This window comes from Etheostoma spectabile, unplaced genomic scaffold (assembly GCF_008692095.1).
Source record: "Etheostoma spectabile isolate EspeVRDwgs_2016 unplaced genomic scaffold, UIUC_Espe_1.0 scaffold273, whole genome shotgun sequence".
NCBI classification, from domain to species: Eukaryota; Metazoa; Chordata; class Actinopteri; order Perciformes; family Percidae; genus Etheostoma; species Etheostoma spectabile.
The window spans coordinates 1,532,093-1,549,917 of record NW_022605577.1 but is presented as its reverse complement, the minus strand read 5'-3'; the positions used below and the strand labels follow the sequence as shown (position 1 = coordinate 1,549,917).

The window sequence follows — 17,825 nt, the reverse complement described above, 5'->3', positions numbered from 1 at the left end:
AGAACTTGCAAAATAGCAGGGTGTTCAAATACTTATTTTCCTCACTGCAACTGTGACATTCTCTGTGTGTGCATGTGTGCTTAAGCACACATCTGTGTTCATGTGTCTTTGCGTGTGAGCGTGCATTATATTCTCAATGCCAGACCACTGGCATTTCCACAGCACTGTGGAGTCATTTCTGTCTACTCTACAATCCAGGATAGGGACACAGCATTGGTGGCTCCGCAAAATAGTCTGGTTGTCGGGAAGGAACTTGTTTTGGTGGAACATTGGCGCCCGGCAAAAGAAAACGAAAGAAAATGAAGTCAACTGTTCACACAGTACGGTAACGTGTTGGTGATGGTGCAGAGGACATGACCCATGCCTTTGGTATGGGAGACCCGGGTTTGATTCCCACTGCAAACATCAACCAATGTGTTCCTGAGCAAGGCACTTAACCCCCGGTTGCTCCAGAGGTGTTCAACCTCTAACATACAGTGGCTAGAATAAGTTTACATACCTATGCTTGGGTAATAAGTTGATTTAAAAAGAGGAATAAAAAAAACATCTTTTGGAAATTGATCTTAATGCAAAAACTATTTTAATTCCAAAGGCCAAGGGAACTTTATCAGGATGCATAGTATCCTGATCCATGAAATAACTGGCCTTTAAAAATAAAAATCTGCCTGCCGCTATGGGAATTTAACATAGGGGGGTGTATACTCATGCCCCCTGTATTTTAAGGAAGAACAATTTTTTATTTACAATACATTATTCATTCACTAAAACAATTGGTGTCCTTAAAAGGTTGGATTTTCCAAAATTTTTTGAATTAAGGCATTAACCTCAATTTCTAAAAGAGTTTTTTTTATTCCTCTTTTTAATCAACTTTAGCCTGGGTATGTTAACTTATTGAAGCCATTGTATATAGCAATTGTAAGTAGCTTTGGTTAAAAGCGTCAGCTAAATGATAATAAAATGTAGTAATAATAATAATAATCCACCCATCTTCGTCCACTTATCCGGTATTAGAATAATAATAATAATAATAAAGTAACGTGAGCTATATTGATGAAGTGATACACGGTTAAATGTAATTTGCGTTAGTCCTAAAACGTCCCAGTTATTAGTTAGTAAATGCTGTTAACATATACTTTGTAAATCTTTACGATTATTCCCCAAACAAACCGAGCAGGCCTGCCTTATTACGCGATCCAAATTTTCTTCAAAACTTGACATTTTCAGTATTTTCCCAAAGCAGATTGATCATCTTGGAAACTTCTGTTAACCCAGACTAGTGCATTCGTCATATGAGAGTTATTGAGGTTTAGCTTCTGTTACATAAAACATCAGACATAATAAAGATATGACTGAACATAAGATGACCACTAGATACGTGCACTTTTCAGCGTATACATTTGCTGTATTGTTGCATCAATACACAGAGAAACTGGTTGAAAATGGGGTTTGGATATGACGGTAGCCATGTTTCTTTTGTGAACTACAGATTTGATAATTAAGACTACAATCTGGTCTCTTCACTTGTCTTCATATAAACAGCATACTTTGGCTTCCACGTTGCATACTTTTATCATTTGTTTCCCATGTCGAGCTTCAACCTATGCAGAGTATGTTACTATTAATAGTTTGTTTTATTTAGTTTCATTATATGTGTTTTGTCTTCATATGTCAGATATGTTGTTTGGAATCCGTGTTTTTCTGGTCACCTTCTCTTATTTGTGAAACAACAGGTGTTTTTCAGTGATCCCACTAGCATTTTGTGTTACGTGTGAAACTAAAGTTGAACCCAAGTGCAGGCAACAACGCAGAGCCCAATGAAAGTTTAACAGGTTTATTGCAAATGTTCAGGAATGCCACAGGGCAAAAGTCAAAGTCCACCTTCAACGGATGTCAGATCCAGGGTACAGAGCGGGAGTGGTACCCTAATGGACAGGTGTCCGTGTCCAAAAGTTCGGAGATCCAGTAGCTAAGTTTTCATCCACTTGTCAATCAAATTATCTGAAGTTGTGGGAAAAAAAAACTCATGTGAATAAAGCTGGTGAAAGTGTGTTACCATTCAACAGCGTTTAAGCAAATAAAAACCTGTGGTAATGACGTCACATGCTGTTTTGCAATCAAATTGGAATATCAAATTGATTTTAGACATTTCAAGGTGTTCCCATTCATTTTCGCACTGAATCGCACATTCAAGCAAACTTTTAAGAACACTGTTTTTCTAGACAAAATGGATCGACCGTCTACCAAAACATGATCAATATGGGACAAGTTGTAATAGTGATGATGTGCCAGCTGATAGCGACATATAAAGCTATAATAAGAAAACCACAATGCTATCAACACATGGCTATGACGATGCAGATGCAACTTGTCTTTTATTGTCCCTCCGGCACAGCTGCGAGACTCTTTTTTTTGAGACATGTCTCTGTTTGAGCGTCTTCCATTTACTCCACAGGACGTCCCACGGCTTGTCCTAACCGTTTCGTTCACGAGTTCCTGAAAAATTAAATTCAGAAAGTCTCTCGTCTCCTCGTCCGTCCACCTCCATCTGTCTTTGGGGGGGGGGGGGGGGGGGGGCAGAGACAGAGAACTACCTAGCAGCAGCAGCCGGCCTAACATTTTACTAACAATGGATCTCACACTCACGCCAAAATGAAAGCCATATTGGTTTATCAGATAGCATTGTGCAATATATTTGTGTTATGTGTGTGGTTGGGACATTTTACCCCTCCTGTTATCCTCCGGTCAAATTTGACCCCTTTAAAAAATGTCTATATGTGAAATATGGGTTTCGTTTGAACCAAATTACCACCAACAACATAAGATTGGATTCCATACAACGCTCTTTACAAATACAATTGATCACTTTCATTCCTCTGATCTTAACTATTAATCAAAATGAGTCATACATTCTGCTTTATACCTCAAATATTAGGTATAATTCTATACAAATGAGGGTTATTGACAATGTATTCTAAAAAGTAGTGTAAAACTAGTGGTAGTAAGGTGGTGTTAGTGGAAAACAAATAAAACAATAATGCGTTGAAAATGTCAAATGTTGAAAAAAAGGGTTAAAAAAAAGAAGAGGTGTTAATCTTTTTGACCTGGGAAGACAAAATAAGGGTTAAAGCTGTAGTGCGTAGTTTCTCTCGGAATGTCCACATGGTACAAGCCTTTCATGACAACCCCCCCCCCCCCCCCCCCCCCCCCCCCCCCCGCCACACAGTTGCTAGTTACCGAGGTGGACACGGAGGATTTAAAAAAAACGTGAGGAACTCTTCAGAAGAGGCAATTATTGATTTTCTGCGCACAATCTTCTGATCATAGCCATACTGAGATGTACAGAGAGTTGCATGGATCTGATAGTTGTAATTAGATTTTTAGCAACGCGTGGAGCAATGGCTGGAATGTAACGGACGTTTATTAATAATCAAAAAGTCCGTTTTTTTTCAAGGAAATGAGTATCCTGCAAAGAAAACTTGAATTTGAACGGTATTGCGTTAATATATTTGAGTTGTATTTTTCACATAAGTGTACAATAATAACCCCCCACTCAGTTTCATCTCACATTTCCTGCTCTGTCAGCTCGCGAGCCCTCGGGCACAATTTCAACAACAATATCCAAATTGCATAACCTACTTACGTGTGGCCGTGGTACTAATAAACCGCTCCGATCCTCTGATTGGCTGAAATTGCGGCACACTGAAACACTGTAAGAGAGGGCAAACCAAGGAAATAAAAGCATTAAGCTTTTTTTTTTTGCTCAAATTAAAAGCTTCTTTGTAGGAATACAGTTTTTCCTTTGTGTTGTAACTGATGTGCTTCTGTGCACTCTCCGAATGACGGCACAAATACATGACCGCAGTAGTACACACTGAGTAACCTGAACAATCCAATTCAACAGTCCTGCAGACACACCATGCAGCACATGTGTGCTCTTTTTCAGGGTCTACCTGCTAAACACCTCTTCACTTCCATTAAAATGAATACTTTGGAAGCTGCTCATAACAACAGCAGTGTCATGTAATATCAGACACTGGTGGGAAATTGAGATGCTCAATGTGTTTTAGGGAGTATATGTTTAGGTAGAAGAGAGCATTTTACTTCTCCAGGATGTCGCTCCCTCGTATTTGCATGTAACAGAGGATGGCGTTCTACTGCATCTACTCCTGGATCCTGCAGCTGACCATGCATGCTCTGAAACCCCTACTTATTATTCATAGAGATACATTTATTCACAACTGGGTGTCTGCAGTTACACTCAGGTTCCATTTCAATCAGGAGACACTTCATTTAAGAGTGAAATAAGTTTAACCCTTGTGTTGTCCTCCCGGGTTTTAAAACCGACCCAAATTTGACATTTTTGTCCCTTTTTTTCAGACTTTTTTTAAGCTTTCACTACCACCACCGTACTACCACTCGTTAGTACTTTTTGGAATTCATGGTCAATAACTCGCATTTATATAGAATTATACCTAATATTCGTGTTAAAAAAGCATACATTTTGAATTATTTTGACTAATAGTTAAGATCAGAGGAACGAACAAATGAGTTTCGTCAGGAATGAAAGTGATCAAATGTATTTGCAAAGAGCGTTTTATGGAATCTAATCCATTTTTTAATGACGATTTGGTTAAAATGAGACCCATATTTCAGATATACTGTAGACATTTTTAAAGGTGTCAAATTTGACCCGAGGACACATTAGGAGGGTTAATGAACATGGTGCGTGAAAGGTTGGTATGTTAGTGGTCTCGCATTGAGAGACCTTCTTTCACAGCGCTGCAAAAGGAAGGTCTGGCTAGTCCACATAACTTTTAAGGGATGGGAGAAAAACCTGCTCTGGTTTATCGGCTTTTCTGTAAACCAATCCCAATTGTCTTGGGTGACACAAAGTGCTGGACGGAGCAACAATGCCTCTGCAAAAACCTCGGGAGGGAACTTATTTTGGTGGAGTCCAGACACTAGGGGAGGTGATGAAGGGATAAAGGAAGCCTGATGATCTGGGTGGATGTGATGTGAAGCGGGGCCTCTGATGGAGGTGTTGGAAACGATGAGAACCGGAGGTATATGGGGTGCAGGAGGGCTGCATCGATTTAACTTGAAATGACAATTGACAGCAGCAGAGAGTAAAACAGGTCTAAAGTTGGAATGCACTTTACAATACGTTTCATTTAATGCCACTTTACATTCATTCAATACCTTTTGCTCATTGTCTGTTGTTTGCCTGTTGTTTGTGTGTTTACTTTTTGGCTTTTTACTGTTAGAAATGGCTGTTGTGGGCATCCAGATAGCGCAGTGGTCTGTGCGGATGCCCATGTATAGAGGCTTGCTCCTCGACGCGGCGGGCCCGGGTTCAAATCTGGCCTGTGGCCCCTTTGCCGCATGTCACTCCCCCCTCTCTCTCTCCCCCTTTCACACATACTTGCATCTGTCCTGTCCAAATAAAGGGAATAAAACCCCAAAAATATAACTAAATAAAAAAAATGGCTGTTGTAATAAAGGATTTGATACTATGATGCAAATCTGAGGTAGGAGGGAGTGTAATAATGTCTGACACTCTTCTTCTATGTTTGTAGAGAGTCCAAACCGCCACTGTCGCTGCCTCCTGGAACGCCTGAGACATGGCTCAGTGAGTTCCACCTGCACACACACGGACACTTACGCGCATAAATATGAAACTGAGTCAAAACTAAATGTAAAAAAGTTGATACAAACTTTAAAATTCAATATTGAAAAGTGTAGTATAAAGGAGGTGTTGGATGGAATATAAAATGTAAAATTACATTTGAGAAAACACATTCACACACTCTCACACACACACACAGGATGTATGGGATGTGTAGGAGCCATTTCTATCCACCTTTTTAGTTAAGAACACCATGCCATCCATACTGAGGCTTATAGGATAGCCTCCACAGGATGGAATAGTTGATGTATAATTATGAAAACACATAACACAAACACACACACACACACACACACACACACACACACACACACCCACACCACACACCACACAAACACACACACACACAAACACACACACACAGAGGATGTATGGATGGGATTTATGATGTATAATTATGAAAACACACACCACACCACACAGGAGTGTAGGTGGAATAATGATGTGTAATTATGGAAACACACAAACACACACACTCTCTCACACAGTATGTATAGGATGGGATATATGACGTATAATTATGAAAACACACACACACACTCACACACACAGGGTGTATAAGATGGAATATATGATGTATAACTGTGGAAACATACACAAACACACACACACACACACACACACACACACACACACACACACTCTCTCTCTCACACACATAGGATGTATAGGATGGGATATATGATGTATAATTATGAAAACACATAACACACTCACACACAGGATGTATAGGATAAGATGTATGATGTATAATTATGAAAACACACTCACTCACACAGGATGTATAGGATGGTATATATTATGTATAATTATGAAATCCCATAACACACACACACACAGGATGTATAGGATGGACTATATGATGTGTAATTATGGAAACATACACACACAAAAACACACACACACACACACACACACTCACTCACACACATAGGATGTATAGGATAGGATATATTATGTATAATTATGAAAACACACACACACTCACACACACAGGATGTATAGGATGGGAAATATGATGTATAATTATGAAAACACACACACACACACACACACACTGATTCCCAGGCTACACAGTTACCAAGTTGCCCAGGAAAACAGTAAACACAAGCAGATACAATTGTTTCCAAATCATTCCTAATAAGTGGATCCTGTGCTAATATGTGCCTGTGCAGCGTCCAGAGGGTGCAGAAGAAGACCAGCACCATGTCCCTGACCATCTCCTCTTCCTCCTCTGCATCCTCCTCTCGAGAGCTCTCCTCCAGCTCCTCGTCCACTTCCTCCAGCGCCCTGGCTCAGAGGCACTCCAGCCTGGTGCAGCCGCTGGGTGTCAGCCCTCAGAGGGTAACTACACCCAGAACCAGGACCCCCGCTCACACACGCTGACACACTAGGGCTAGGTACCGAATTCAGTCATTTTAGGCAATGACTCCGTAATATTGAAAAAACGCCTCATCATTCCATACCCGATTTCAACACCTAAGGAGTAAATCCCTTCACCGTCAGTGAGCCAATAAGCATGCAGCATGATTCCACCAAGCTCTAATAAGGCTGCTGATTGGCTGTCTAACATTACACGTCATAGAGACACGCAATGAAAACTCCAAGGGCTCATGTATTGCAGTAAAAGCTGAAAATTAAATATATAGTTTTGTGCCGTAATGCAGAGGTCTTCTACGGTTTTGGGCCAAGGGCCCCTTAGCTGAAAGAGAGCCAGATACATGCATATATATGGAATACGGAAGCCATACAACAAGTAAAATTACTGATTTTACTTTCATTTGAATTTTAGTTCCTGACATGAACCAGTCTGTGATTATCCATCAACATCCTCTGATCTTAACTATTGGTCAAAATAAGTCATAATTTCTGCATTATTTTAACACAAACATTTGGTATAATGTCATATAAATAGGTTTATTGACCATGAATTTTTTTTAAAAGCCTTGAAAAAAGTGACAAAAGGGACCTTTAACACATTCTGGACTATTATCCCTGACCATTGCACATATTATATGTACTGGGAACTGTTGCACATCCAGATTAATATTTTGCACACCCTGCACAAAGCCATACAGCCATAAAACAGCTATTTAGCAAACATTTGTTACAGTTCCTGTTGCATATTTTGATTTTAATATTTGCATTCTATACTGATGTTCTTGGATTGCTGCAGTTCTTCAGGGTTGGACGATATGACCTCATATCACAATCTTGATTAATTGAAGATTTTATCTCAATTACGTTTAATAAATGATTGTTTTGATTTGATTTTGAACAATTGAAATCAAAGCACGCATTGCTTGAATTGACGATGACGCAATTTTAATGTAAAAAAAACAAGGTTTTCCAAAAAAGAAAATGCAGAAATTCAGTAAGTTACATTTTTTGAAAGCAAAATAACTGATTTTGAATATTGCCATGATGAATGAAAACACACACACACACACACACACACACACACACACACTGGGAAAAGTATTAACAGGATTTAAAAAAACAAATGACCGGCGCCCTACTTTGCTCTATTGTTTTTTTGTTTGTTTTTTCCATTTTCATATGTTTCTTGAATGCACCATACACACCAAGGCAAATTCCAAGCAAGTGAAAACTTTCTTTGTCAATAAATCTCATTGGGATTATAATTTACATTCAAACAAATCTCCTCATTTCATAGATATAATGTATACATTTAACATTGTACATAACAGCGACTGTACATACTGCAGTTTACTAACACTGATTTAGACACATCACATCACTCTTTAACAAATATAAGCATATAAGTAAAAAGGATTGTTAAACAGCTCAAATGAAATATATTATTTTCCATCTCCAGAATGAGAGTCCCATCTACAATCAGCAGTACTCAGGGAATGGAGTGGCTCCTACTTTTGTTAAGGTAAAGGTGTTGTAATGTGTTTTTGTTTTTTTAATGATTTATGTATTTGCTTTGTATGTGAAATGCTTATGTAAAGCCCTTTGAATTGCCTTTGTGTATGAACTGTGATGTATTAATAGTCTGTATGATTTAAAAGAGAGATTACTGATTACAGTAATCTGTAAATCTTTATCTTCCTCCATCCGCTTTCCATTTCTGCACATCTGCATCCTACCCCCCCCACCCACACACACACACACACTCACTCCTGCAGGGCCTCCATGATGTCTCCACAGTGCATGGCCAGCTGGTGGTCTTGGAGTGCAGACTGAGGGGAACCCCCCCTCTGCAGGTCATGTGGTATAGAGAGGACGAGCAAGTCCTGGACTCGGATGATTTCAGGATACTACGCAAGAGTGAGTGTGTGTTTGGCAGTGGACTGGGGTCGAACTGTGGTGGTGTCCATATGAAGCTTCAGAAAACCCCTGGTTGGGTTTTGGTGACCAAAACTCAATGGTGCTTTTATATTTTAAAAACCATAAGCCCATCATACACGTCTCTCCCCAGCACAAAGCGTCCTAGGAGCCCTCCAGAAAGCTCAGGTACTTCCCCCATTTTCCAGTGTAGACTTCCAATATGGCCAACCGTTTATATGACAAGTTCCAATTCAATTTCAATTTTCAGACCACTGCCGGATTGATGGCACCCTTTCATTCTTCCATCCTCTTAAAATAATCGGTCTGGCGATCATTAAACTAGTCTGGACCCAGCTTCTAATTATCCATCCCGTTTAGGATTGGAACCTGGGTCCCTGCTATCAGACATAGGTTATCATGCATTCCGGTCCCAAAGTCCTGGACCTTGTCACAGGACCATAAGACATGAAGTTAATGGCCGTCCTCTGTCTTGTATTTCCAACAATTTGGTGTGTTTTTTAGACCAACTCTAAATAATCCAGCGGGAGTGGGATTCTAAAAGTGATATAGCATAGTTAGTGCTTTTGGTTTTAAGAAGATACCGGAAGGAATGGACGTTTAAGTGTGCTTTCAAGTCTTTGTTGAACAGAAAGCGCCATCTACTGGGCTCCGAAAATAAAGGAAAGGCTTCACAAAGCTAAATTTGGACATCACTAGCAGCTGGAAAATGCATCATCACAAAGCTGAAAACCGGGCTGTTTTTCGGAAAACGTAAAAAATTTGACAACTTATAGGACTTATAGGACAACAATACTACAAACACATAATGATCATATAGAATATGATGCATTGCTGTAGATTAAACTACCCAACAGTATATGAAGAAGTTAAAATGAATTTCCTCACCAGTAAATGCAACACATTAAATCATATTTATCCAGAAACATCAGTTACTTTTTTTTCATACTTTAAGTACATTTTGCAGATGATACTTTCATAATTGTACTTAAGTAAGGTTTTGAATGCAGGAATTACTTGTACTTGTTGTGTATTATTTTTACATTGTGGTATTAGAACTTTTACTTAAGTAAAGGATCTGAATACTTCTTCCTCTACTGCAACTGACTCAGTATGTGGTAATATTATCACATGAAAGTAAAACTAATTCATCCCTAATATGCATTGTACTGCTCAGCGACTAAGTGATATATTTCTTGTGTATAGCAGCTCAGGATTTACATATGGTGATGAGTTCACTTCAAAAAGAAATGACTTTTGTCTCTTCTTGTTTTCCCAGAAGCCAGCTCTACATCCGTGCCAGGTGAGTACAGAATATTGGTTTTCCAATAATGTTTTTAAAAGATGTGGTTCTCATGTTTGTGTGTCCCTGAGATAAATCGGATACAGAAAACTTTTTTTTTGTTTTCTCACTGTGGTACCCCGATAATCTTTATGAGATAAATCCTACATAAAGAAAATTGTTCTTTGGTTGAACAGCTTACAACTCAGGCCTATGGCCATGCCTGTGACCAGGTGTTAGGTATTGCTATAAAGCTTTAGGACCCCATCTTTCACCCGGTGCAAATGTCTTTGTTATTTAAAGACCGACACAGTTGTTAACTTCCCATCCTGCGCCCATGTTGTTCAAATAGCAAATGCACCTGCACCCATCTTTGCACCCATGGTAGTGCTGGTCTTACAGGGAGGTGTGTTTAGGTGAATTCTTGGCATATTGCTATTTTTCGCCAGCAGAAAGGGATTGCGCATTTGATCGACACAAATCTGGTCTAAAGTCAGCAGCATTTCATTGAATTTTAACACAGCATTTTTTTAAATGGCTAGTGCACAGCGCACGCACACTGTGCTTGTTAAACATACACAGGGAAGTGCAGCAGCACACACACGCAAAAGTTTAAAAAATGAAAATATTACTGTGCAAATCCGCCATCGTAATAGCAAAACACCAAGGTACAAAAGCACCTGGCTGTTAAAGGGGATGGGAGATGACACTCTGACTGGTTTAATGTTACGTGCAAAACACACCTATGATTAATGAAGACACAACCCTTATAAACCATGTGCCTGGCGCACGGACCCTTTTTTTCTGCCGTCAAACCAGCAAAAGTGAATTTGGACACACCCAACGCCGTGCGCTTATTACCTCTTCTGAAGAGTCCATCATGTTTGTTTAATCCTCCGTGTCCTCCTTAGCTAGTAGAAACTGCGTGGAGGAGGGGTGGGGGCTGGGGGTGGGGGCGGCGCGTTGATCACGGAAGGCTTGTATCATGTGGATGCGGCGACAGTTTTGTCATTGCTTAGAATTCCTCCTGGGGGGTGACAGAAACTACGTACTATAGCTTTAACAGATCACTAGCCAAAGTGTTTGGGACACCCCTGGTATTAACTTATTGGACTGGTATATGGTGTCATATGACATATACATAATAATATTTTGTATTTAGTTTGACACGTCATAATAACAAAAAAGAAATTTATATGGAGCCAGACTGTGTGTTACTTTCCAGTCTACTTCCATGGATCAGTACCTGAAAAATGCCCTTGGTGTGTTTCTCTTTTGAGAAAATAAACCTATAACCTATAAACTACTACACCAGTAGTGAGTATAGATGCAAACAACTCTATCAGAACTGGAGTTGGACTGTTGATTTTGAGGACTCTGACACTCTGCACACTAGCCACTACACATGTGGAAGTGAGGAGAAAAATCTGTAATAATTTGAACTTCAATTTTCGTGCAATCATGCAAGATTTTGTAAATGACGTGCATCACGTATTAAGGGACAACATAATCATTGACATGTTTATTGAGTGGTTCCTCATTGGTTTTAAGATATTTGTATTTTTGATTTGTCTCCTCTCTTGGGCCACAAACTATCCAAAGGCTTCATGAAACTGGGAGCAAACATTTATACAACCACGGTACATCAATTAATGAGCACCTCATTGGTCTTTAGACATAGTGCAGCTTAAAGATCCATGCCATGAAATGACGATAGGTGTAAACCAAGCTCTGGGTATCCTGCTCTGCCTTTGAGAAAATGAAAGCTCAGATGGGCCAATCTGGAATATTGCTCCTTGTGAGGTCATAAGGGGCAAGGTTACCTCCCCTTTCTCTGCTTTGCTCGCCCAGAGGAAGAGACACCATGGCTTTCAAACAAGTAAAGTGGCAGTTGGTCAAGATACAGTATTAGGGGACCTCTAAGGTCTATATAAAAGAGACATCAGATACAGTATTAGGGGACCACTAAGGTCTATATAAAAGAGACTTCAGATACAGTATTAGGGGACCACTAAGGTCTACATAAAAGAGACATCAGATACAGTATTAGGGGACCACTAAGGTCTATATAAAAGAGACATCAGATACAGTATTAGGGGACCACTAAGGTCTATATAAAAGAGACATCAGATACAGTATTAGGGGACCACTAAGGTCTATATAAAAGAGACTTCAGATACAGTATTAGGGGACCACTAAGGTCTATATAAAAGAGACTTCAGATACAGTATTAGGGGACCACTAAGGTCTATATAAAAGAGACTTCAGATACAGTATTAGGGGATCACTAAGGCCTATATAAAAGAGAGTTCAGATACAGTATTAGGAGACCACTAAGGTATCTATATAAAAGCATCTAAAGACCACCGTGTCATGGGACCTTTTAAATCCTGTTTAGAAATAGCACTTGGTTATTCCATGAGAAACTGCTTTCATGTTCTGGTGTTCCCCTCTGCAGAGGAGCTGTGCACACTGGTCATCACAGAGGCCTTTCCAGAAGATTCTGGTCTGTTTAAATGTGTGGCCATTAACTCCTTCGGCACGGTCTCCTGCTCAGCAATCCTGGAAGTCTACAATGGTAAGACAGTCCATTTATATGGCACCGTACTTTATTTTTTTTTACTTAGGGTTAGGGTTACACCTTTTGACCTGTTTTAAACAATAACAATTACCAGTCTTGCTTTTAGAGTCACTCATGTCTTTCTTTCAGTGGTGGAAGAAGTATTCAGATCCTCTACTTAAGTAAAAATACTAATACCACACTGTAAATATACTCTAAAAGTCCTGCAATGAAAATGTTACTTTGTAAGTAAGTATCCTCACATTTTAGAAACTAGAAACAATCAAAACAGTTCTGTCAACTAAGTGTTTAATCATCTTATCAAATTCCAGCTGCACTTGTAGGCTGTTATATATTATTATGGGTAGTTTAATTTAATTTAAAACTTTATACTTTAGGAATCCACATGCGTTTTGTGAATTTGTAAATTAACTAGTAGCTAAAGCTGTCCAATTAATGTAGTGGAGTAAAAAGTCTCTCTGGTATGTAGTGCAGTAGGAGTAGAGAGTGGCATGAAAAGTACAATTACCTCAAATTTTTTACTAAGTACAAAGTTAGCGACTAGCATTTAGCAGGTAATTTGCCACAAATTTCCCTGAGGAGATGGTGGGGACCAAAAACAGAGCCAAAAGGAAAGTGAATAATTGACTTACATTCATTAGCTTACATCACATTCATTTGCACAATATGTTCCACCTTGTTGCCTGTGTTTATGACTACCACTTTACAAACAACACACACACACACACACACACACACACACACACACACACACACACACACACACACAGAAAGTAGCATAGCATAGGAAGAAAAGACTCAGGTAAAGTAAGTAGTACTTGAGTAAATACACTTAGTTACATTCCACCCCTGCTTGCTTTGTGCACCTCCATGCAGACCTGGAGGAGCAGCTGGAGGTCGAGGCCGTTCGTGAGCAGGAAGCACTTTCTCTCCGACAGGAAAAGGAGGCGGTGTTTGGACAGGAGACTTCCTCCTTCAGAAACAGCAGCGAGGACTTTCCGTCGGAGCTGCCGGATTCCATGACCCTCCCCCCTCCTGAGTGGCCTGACAGTCCTCTAGAAGATGACATCCCTGTTGCAGAGTGTGTAGATACACACACACACACACACACACACACACACACACACACACACACACACACACACACACACACACACACACACACACAAACACGGCGCAATTCATTGTTTATTCCTTTTTGCCATAAAATCGTTGTAAAATGAAAAACAATTTGACAGTCACAATCATTATTGTTGCTTGCATTCTTTCTCACATGCAGGATCGACCTCTGACCTTTGACCTTATTGTTTTTAATTACTCGGAACACAGTTGATAGTTGAAATGTCTTGGACAAGTTACAGTGTTGTGTTGTCATTGACTTTATTATATTAAAGAAAACAGAACGTAACATGTCAGTTTATGGAAGAGGTCTATAAGTCTATCTATCTATCTATCTATCTATCTATCTACTCACTCACTCACTCACTTACTCACTCACTCACTCATTTGTGTTGTTAAAAAGAAGTCTGTGTTGACATTTCAAAGAAATATGACTGTTGCAGTTCCCAGTTATCACCAGAAGAGGCCGCTGTTGTATTATTCTAAAATTGTAAAACAAGCAAATTGTCAAGTTTATCTTTCTTTCTTTCTTTTTTTCTTTCTTTTATGAGACAGCTTATGAAACCGAGTATTGCCTATTAATTGGGCCTATTAATGAGAAATGGAAATGCAGCTTTTGGGAAGAACTTTACATCTACGGAAGAGGAAACACTAATTCATGTGATTAAAAAAAAAAGTGTATTATTTTATTTATTTTTTTAAGGTGACCGGTCAGAGACGAGCTCTGAACCGAACTACCGAGGTTGAATAGACGCGGTTCAAAGAAGTTGTGATGACGTCGCAGAGCGTTTGGGAAATTAAACCAATCAGCTAGACCCGCGCGACCCCGTCTCTCCGCATACCCCTCGTGAGCGCGCGGTGTCACCTGTTGCAGTCCTGCCTCCCGCTTCAATTCGGAGTTTGGATTCCTCCCTCACCCAGGGAAAGTCCCATTTCATTTTCATTTTAGCCAGTACTGAACTTTAAGGACAGTGTCACAAAAAAAACGTTTAACGAGGTAAGAAAATATCCTTTTTGTTTTTCCACAGGTTAACGTTAACCTTTTCAACCGGCCGGGAACTTTCGCGATGTAGAGTTAGATGCACGAGCAACCTTCAACCTCTAGCTAAAAAGTTACTGTTTTTCTACGTTGACGTTAATCTTTAAACAAGCTAATTTTTTCCTTCCTTTTTTATTTCATGGAAACGCAATATGCTATGCTCTCCCGAGAAAGGTCAAACTATGTTTAGAGCACTTGGAAAGTGGACTTTAGTCTATTTTGGGGCTTTGTATCATTTGGCATGGTGCTCTTTCAAACCGGCTAGGAGGAGCTGCTTCAGGGATCCACTTAGGGAAGCACCATACGTGTGGGCATTTTTTGTGCTGTTGTGTTGTGTTTGTGCCTGTCAGACAGGCCTTAGTTGTCCAGTGTGTCTTACGCACTTAACCATTTACCAGCAGTCGAACAAAAAAGCTTAAATGGTTTAACACAGCTTTCGTTACCAAAAATTATTTTTGTTTGTGTGAGGAGTCTGAAGTGACCGATTAACAAGTCTGCTGGAATGGTGCGTTCACGTGCAGTCATATTATGAGACACTAGCTTTGGAACACAATGCTGTTTTTTGATATTGCACCACAAATAAATTCACCACTTGTTTGTATTTTGCTACTGTATTTTTTTTTTTAAACATCAAAATGTAGTCAAATCACAGCAGATGAAAAATGCCAAACATGCTACTTAGTGAATACAAAGTATTATTTTTTGTCTTTTGAGCTAGGGTTCAGTTCAGTAAGTGTGTCTTTGATGTTGACTAAATACTTTGGTTCATATTCAATTCCAGTCAGTGTATTCGTTGGTGTGAAATATGTTTGGCTGAGTGTAATGTGTCTACTCTATATCAGTGTTCAGGGCTATGATGTCATCTGGAAAGTGAAGTGCAGACATGGCGTCTGTGCCCTTCAGAAACCCCTCTCACCCAGACTCAGTGCTTCACACAACAGTTCACAAACTGCTGGCAGCAGTCTGTCTTTAAGGTCATGGTGAGGTTCTCTGGCCAACTCGAAGTTGATCTGGTTTGTTGTATTTATTTTGTTTATTTGGATTGTCTGTAGCGTGAGGCACTTCTGTTGGTTTGGGCCAATTTCAGATAGGTCTGAACAATGACGAGGTGTAGTTATTAGGTGTAGCGTTATTGTTATTTTCAATTGTGGAGTTTTTTTTGAGACATTGTGTATTATATATTTGACACATCTTAGTAACTCAAAATGGCCTTGTAAAATTCTCAGGTTATAGCAGTAATTTAGGCTGAGTTGAAGGTAACATAGTGCAGTTGATTTACTTTGTTGGGTGGATCAGTACTATTCTGAAAACATGTAACAAAGTGGTGAAGTTTTTGCCTAATATGTCAAACTTTCATCTGGTAGACAATTTAATGAATACATGAAGAAAATGGTGCTCATTCACCATCTCTCTTTCAGTGAAAATTATGTATTTTATCTCGCACCACCAATATGAATAATATCTCACTCAATATATCTCTGTCCTGTGTGTGTGTGTGTGTGTGTGTGTGTGTGTGTGTGTGTGTGTGTGTGTGTGTGTGTGTGTGTGTGTGTATTAAAAAGGGTTGGGTAATCACCAGTAGAGCGTGTGCACCTGCCAGCTGATGTCCGAATTCCAAGACCGATATAGCTTTGCCCACTTAATCACACAAATACACATACTGTACCATTGCAATACTAAATCACACATACAGTACACACACTCAGGTGTGACACGTTCATGACTTTGATATTCTGTATGTTGGCTGACTATGATGGGTTACTGGGACACTAAAATGGAACATTGTGGAACAATGTCATTTCTGCACTTTCTGCAATGTCAAAATGTCTGCTTTCAGTGGGACCAATATTTACTGGGCATATATGAGTGCTGCTAAGTACTCAGTCCAGAATTACTGAAAATATGGTAATATAGAAACAGTTGCTAGTATCTCCCCCAGAGAGCACTAACAAGTTTTTATCTGTAAAATACCTCAGTCCGATCTTGGTCACATTTCTTTAAAAAATTCTCAAAAAGTATAAGTTGGTATGGCTGGGTGTCGTTTAAAAAGAAAAAATAAGATACCAGTACCCTTAAATGGATAGGATACCAATAGAGTACTTCACTCAATACCCATCATGTGATCAACAGCATCTTGACACGCTGAACTGCCAACAACATTAAGAAAACATTTAGCTTGACTTCACCATAGCACAGACTGTATGGGTTGTAGCTGCTGTGGTAGTGGGCCAATCACACTTTGCATTTAATTGAACACTTGCGGTAATTGGTTGTGAGCAAAACCATACAAATAGTCATTTTTTTCAGGATCTTGGTACAAAATGGATCGAATGCAGGTGTTGTTGGACTGACTGGAAAAGTTTCCCTACTACTTGGTACTGGGTTATTTCAGTCAATATATTCAAGATCTGGAAATACCCAGCCCTATAAGTTGAACTATAGATTTATCTGTCTTTTAGTTTGTGGGATATTTCAAAAACTGCTTTTGGCCACTCAAACACTCCACATTTTGCTCATTACTTGCATGATATAGAATCTAAATTCTTATTATCTGAACTGCTTGATTGGTCTTTCTTGTATCCATCAATTTAGGCCATTAGAAACTATTTACATCTGCTGCCATTTAGAAACCACTCATTCTCAAGATTTAGGTACACATAGGTAAGAAAATTGTCCATCAATGTATTTTCAGAATCTAGGTAGGTCAGCTGATGCTTGCTGGCCAGTCTTGTACCCTCAAGGGACCAGGAGAAACTCAAAAAAACATATAGCAAGTGTGTGTGTGTAAGTAAATGAGAGAGAG

General features: G+C 39.4%; 1 protein-coding gene across 2 annotated transcripts in view; it reads left to right on the top strand.

Moving 5' to 3' along the window:
• The window catches only part of myot (myotilin), a 44,672-nt gene that overhangs the window by 7,599 nt on the left and 19,248 nt on the right, over positions 1-17,825 (top strand). For both annotated transcript variants that reach the window (XM_032510835.1, XM_032510834.1), the window contains exons 2-8: positions 5,577-5,629; positions 6,862-7,030; positions 8,526-8,588; positions 8,842-8,983; positions 10,281-10,304; positions 12,742-12,861; positions 13,741-13,945. In XM_032510835.1, the coding sequence (XP_032366726.1) occupies positions 5,622-5,629; positions 6,862-7,030; positions 8,526-8,588; positions 8,842-8,983; positions 10,281-10,304; positions 12,742-12,861; positions 13,741-13,945 (731 nt within the window). In that variant the 5' untranslated portion in view covers positions 5,577-5,621. The remainder of the gene's footprint in view (positions 1-5,576; positions 5,630-6,861; positions 7,031-8,525; positions 8,589-8,841; positions 8,984-10,280; positions 10,305-12,741; positions 12,862-13,740; positions 13,946-17,825) is intronic.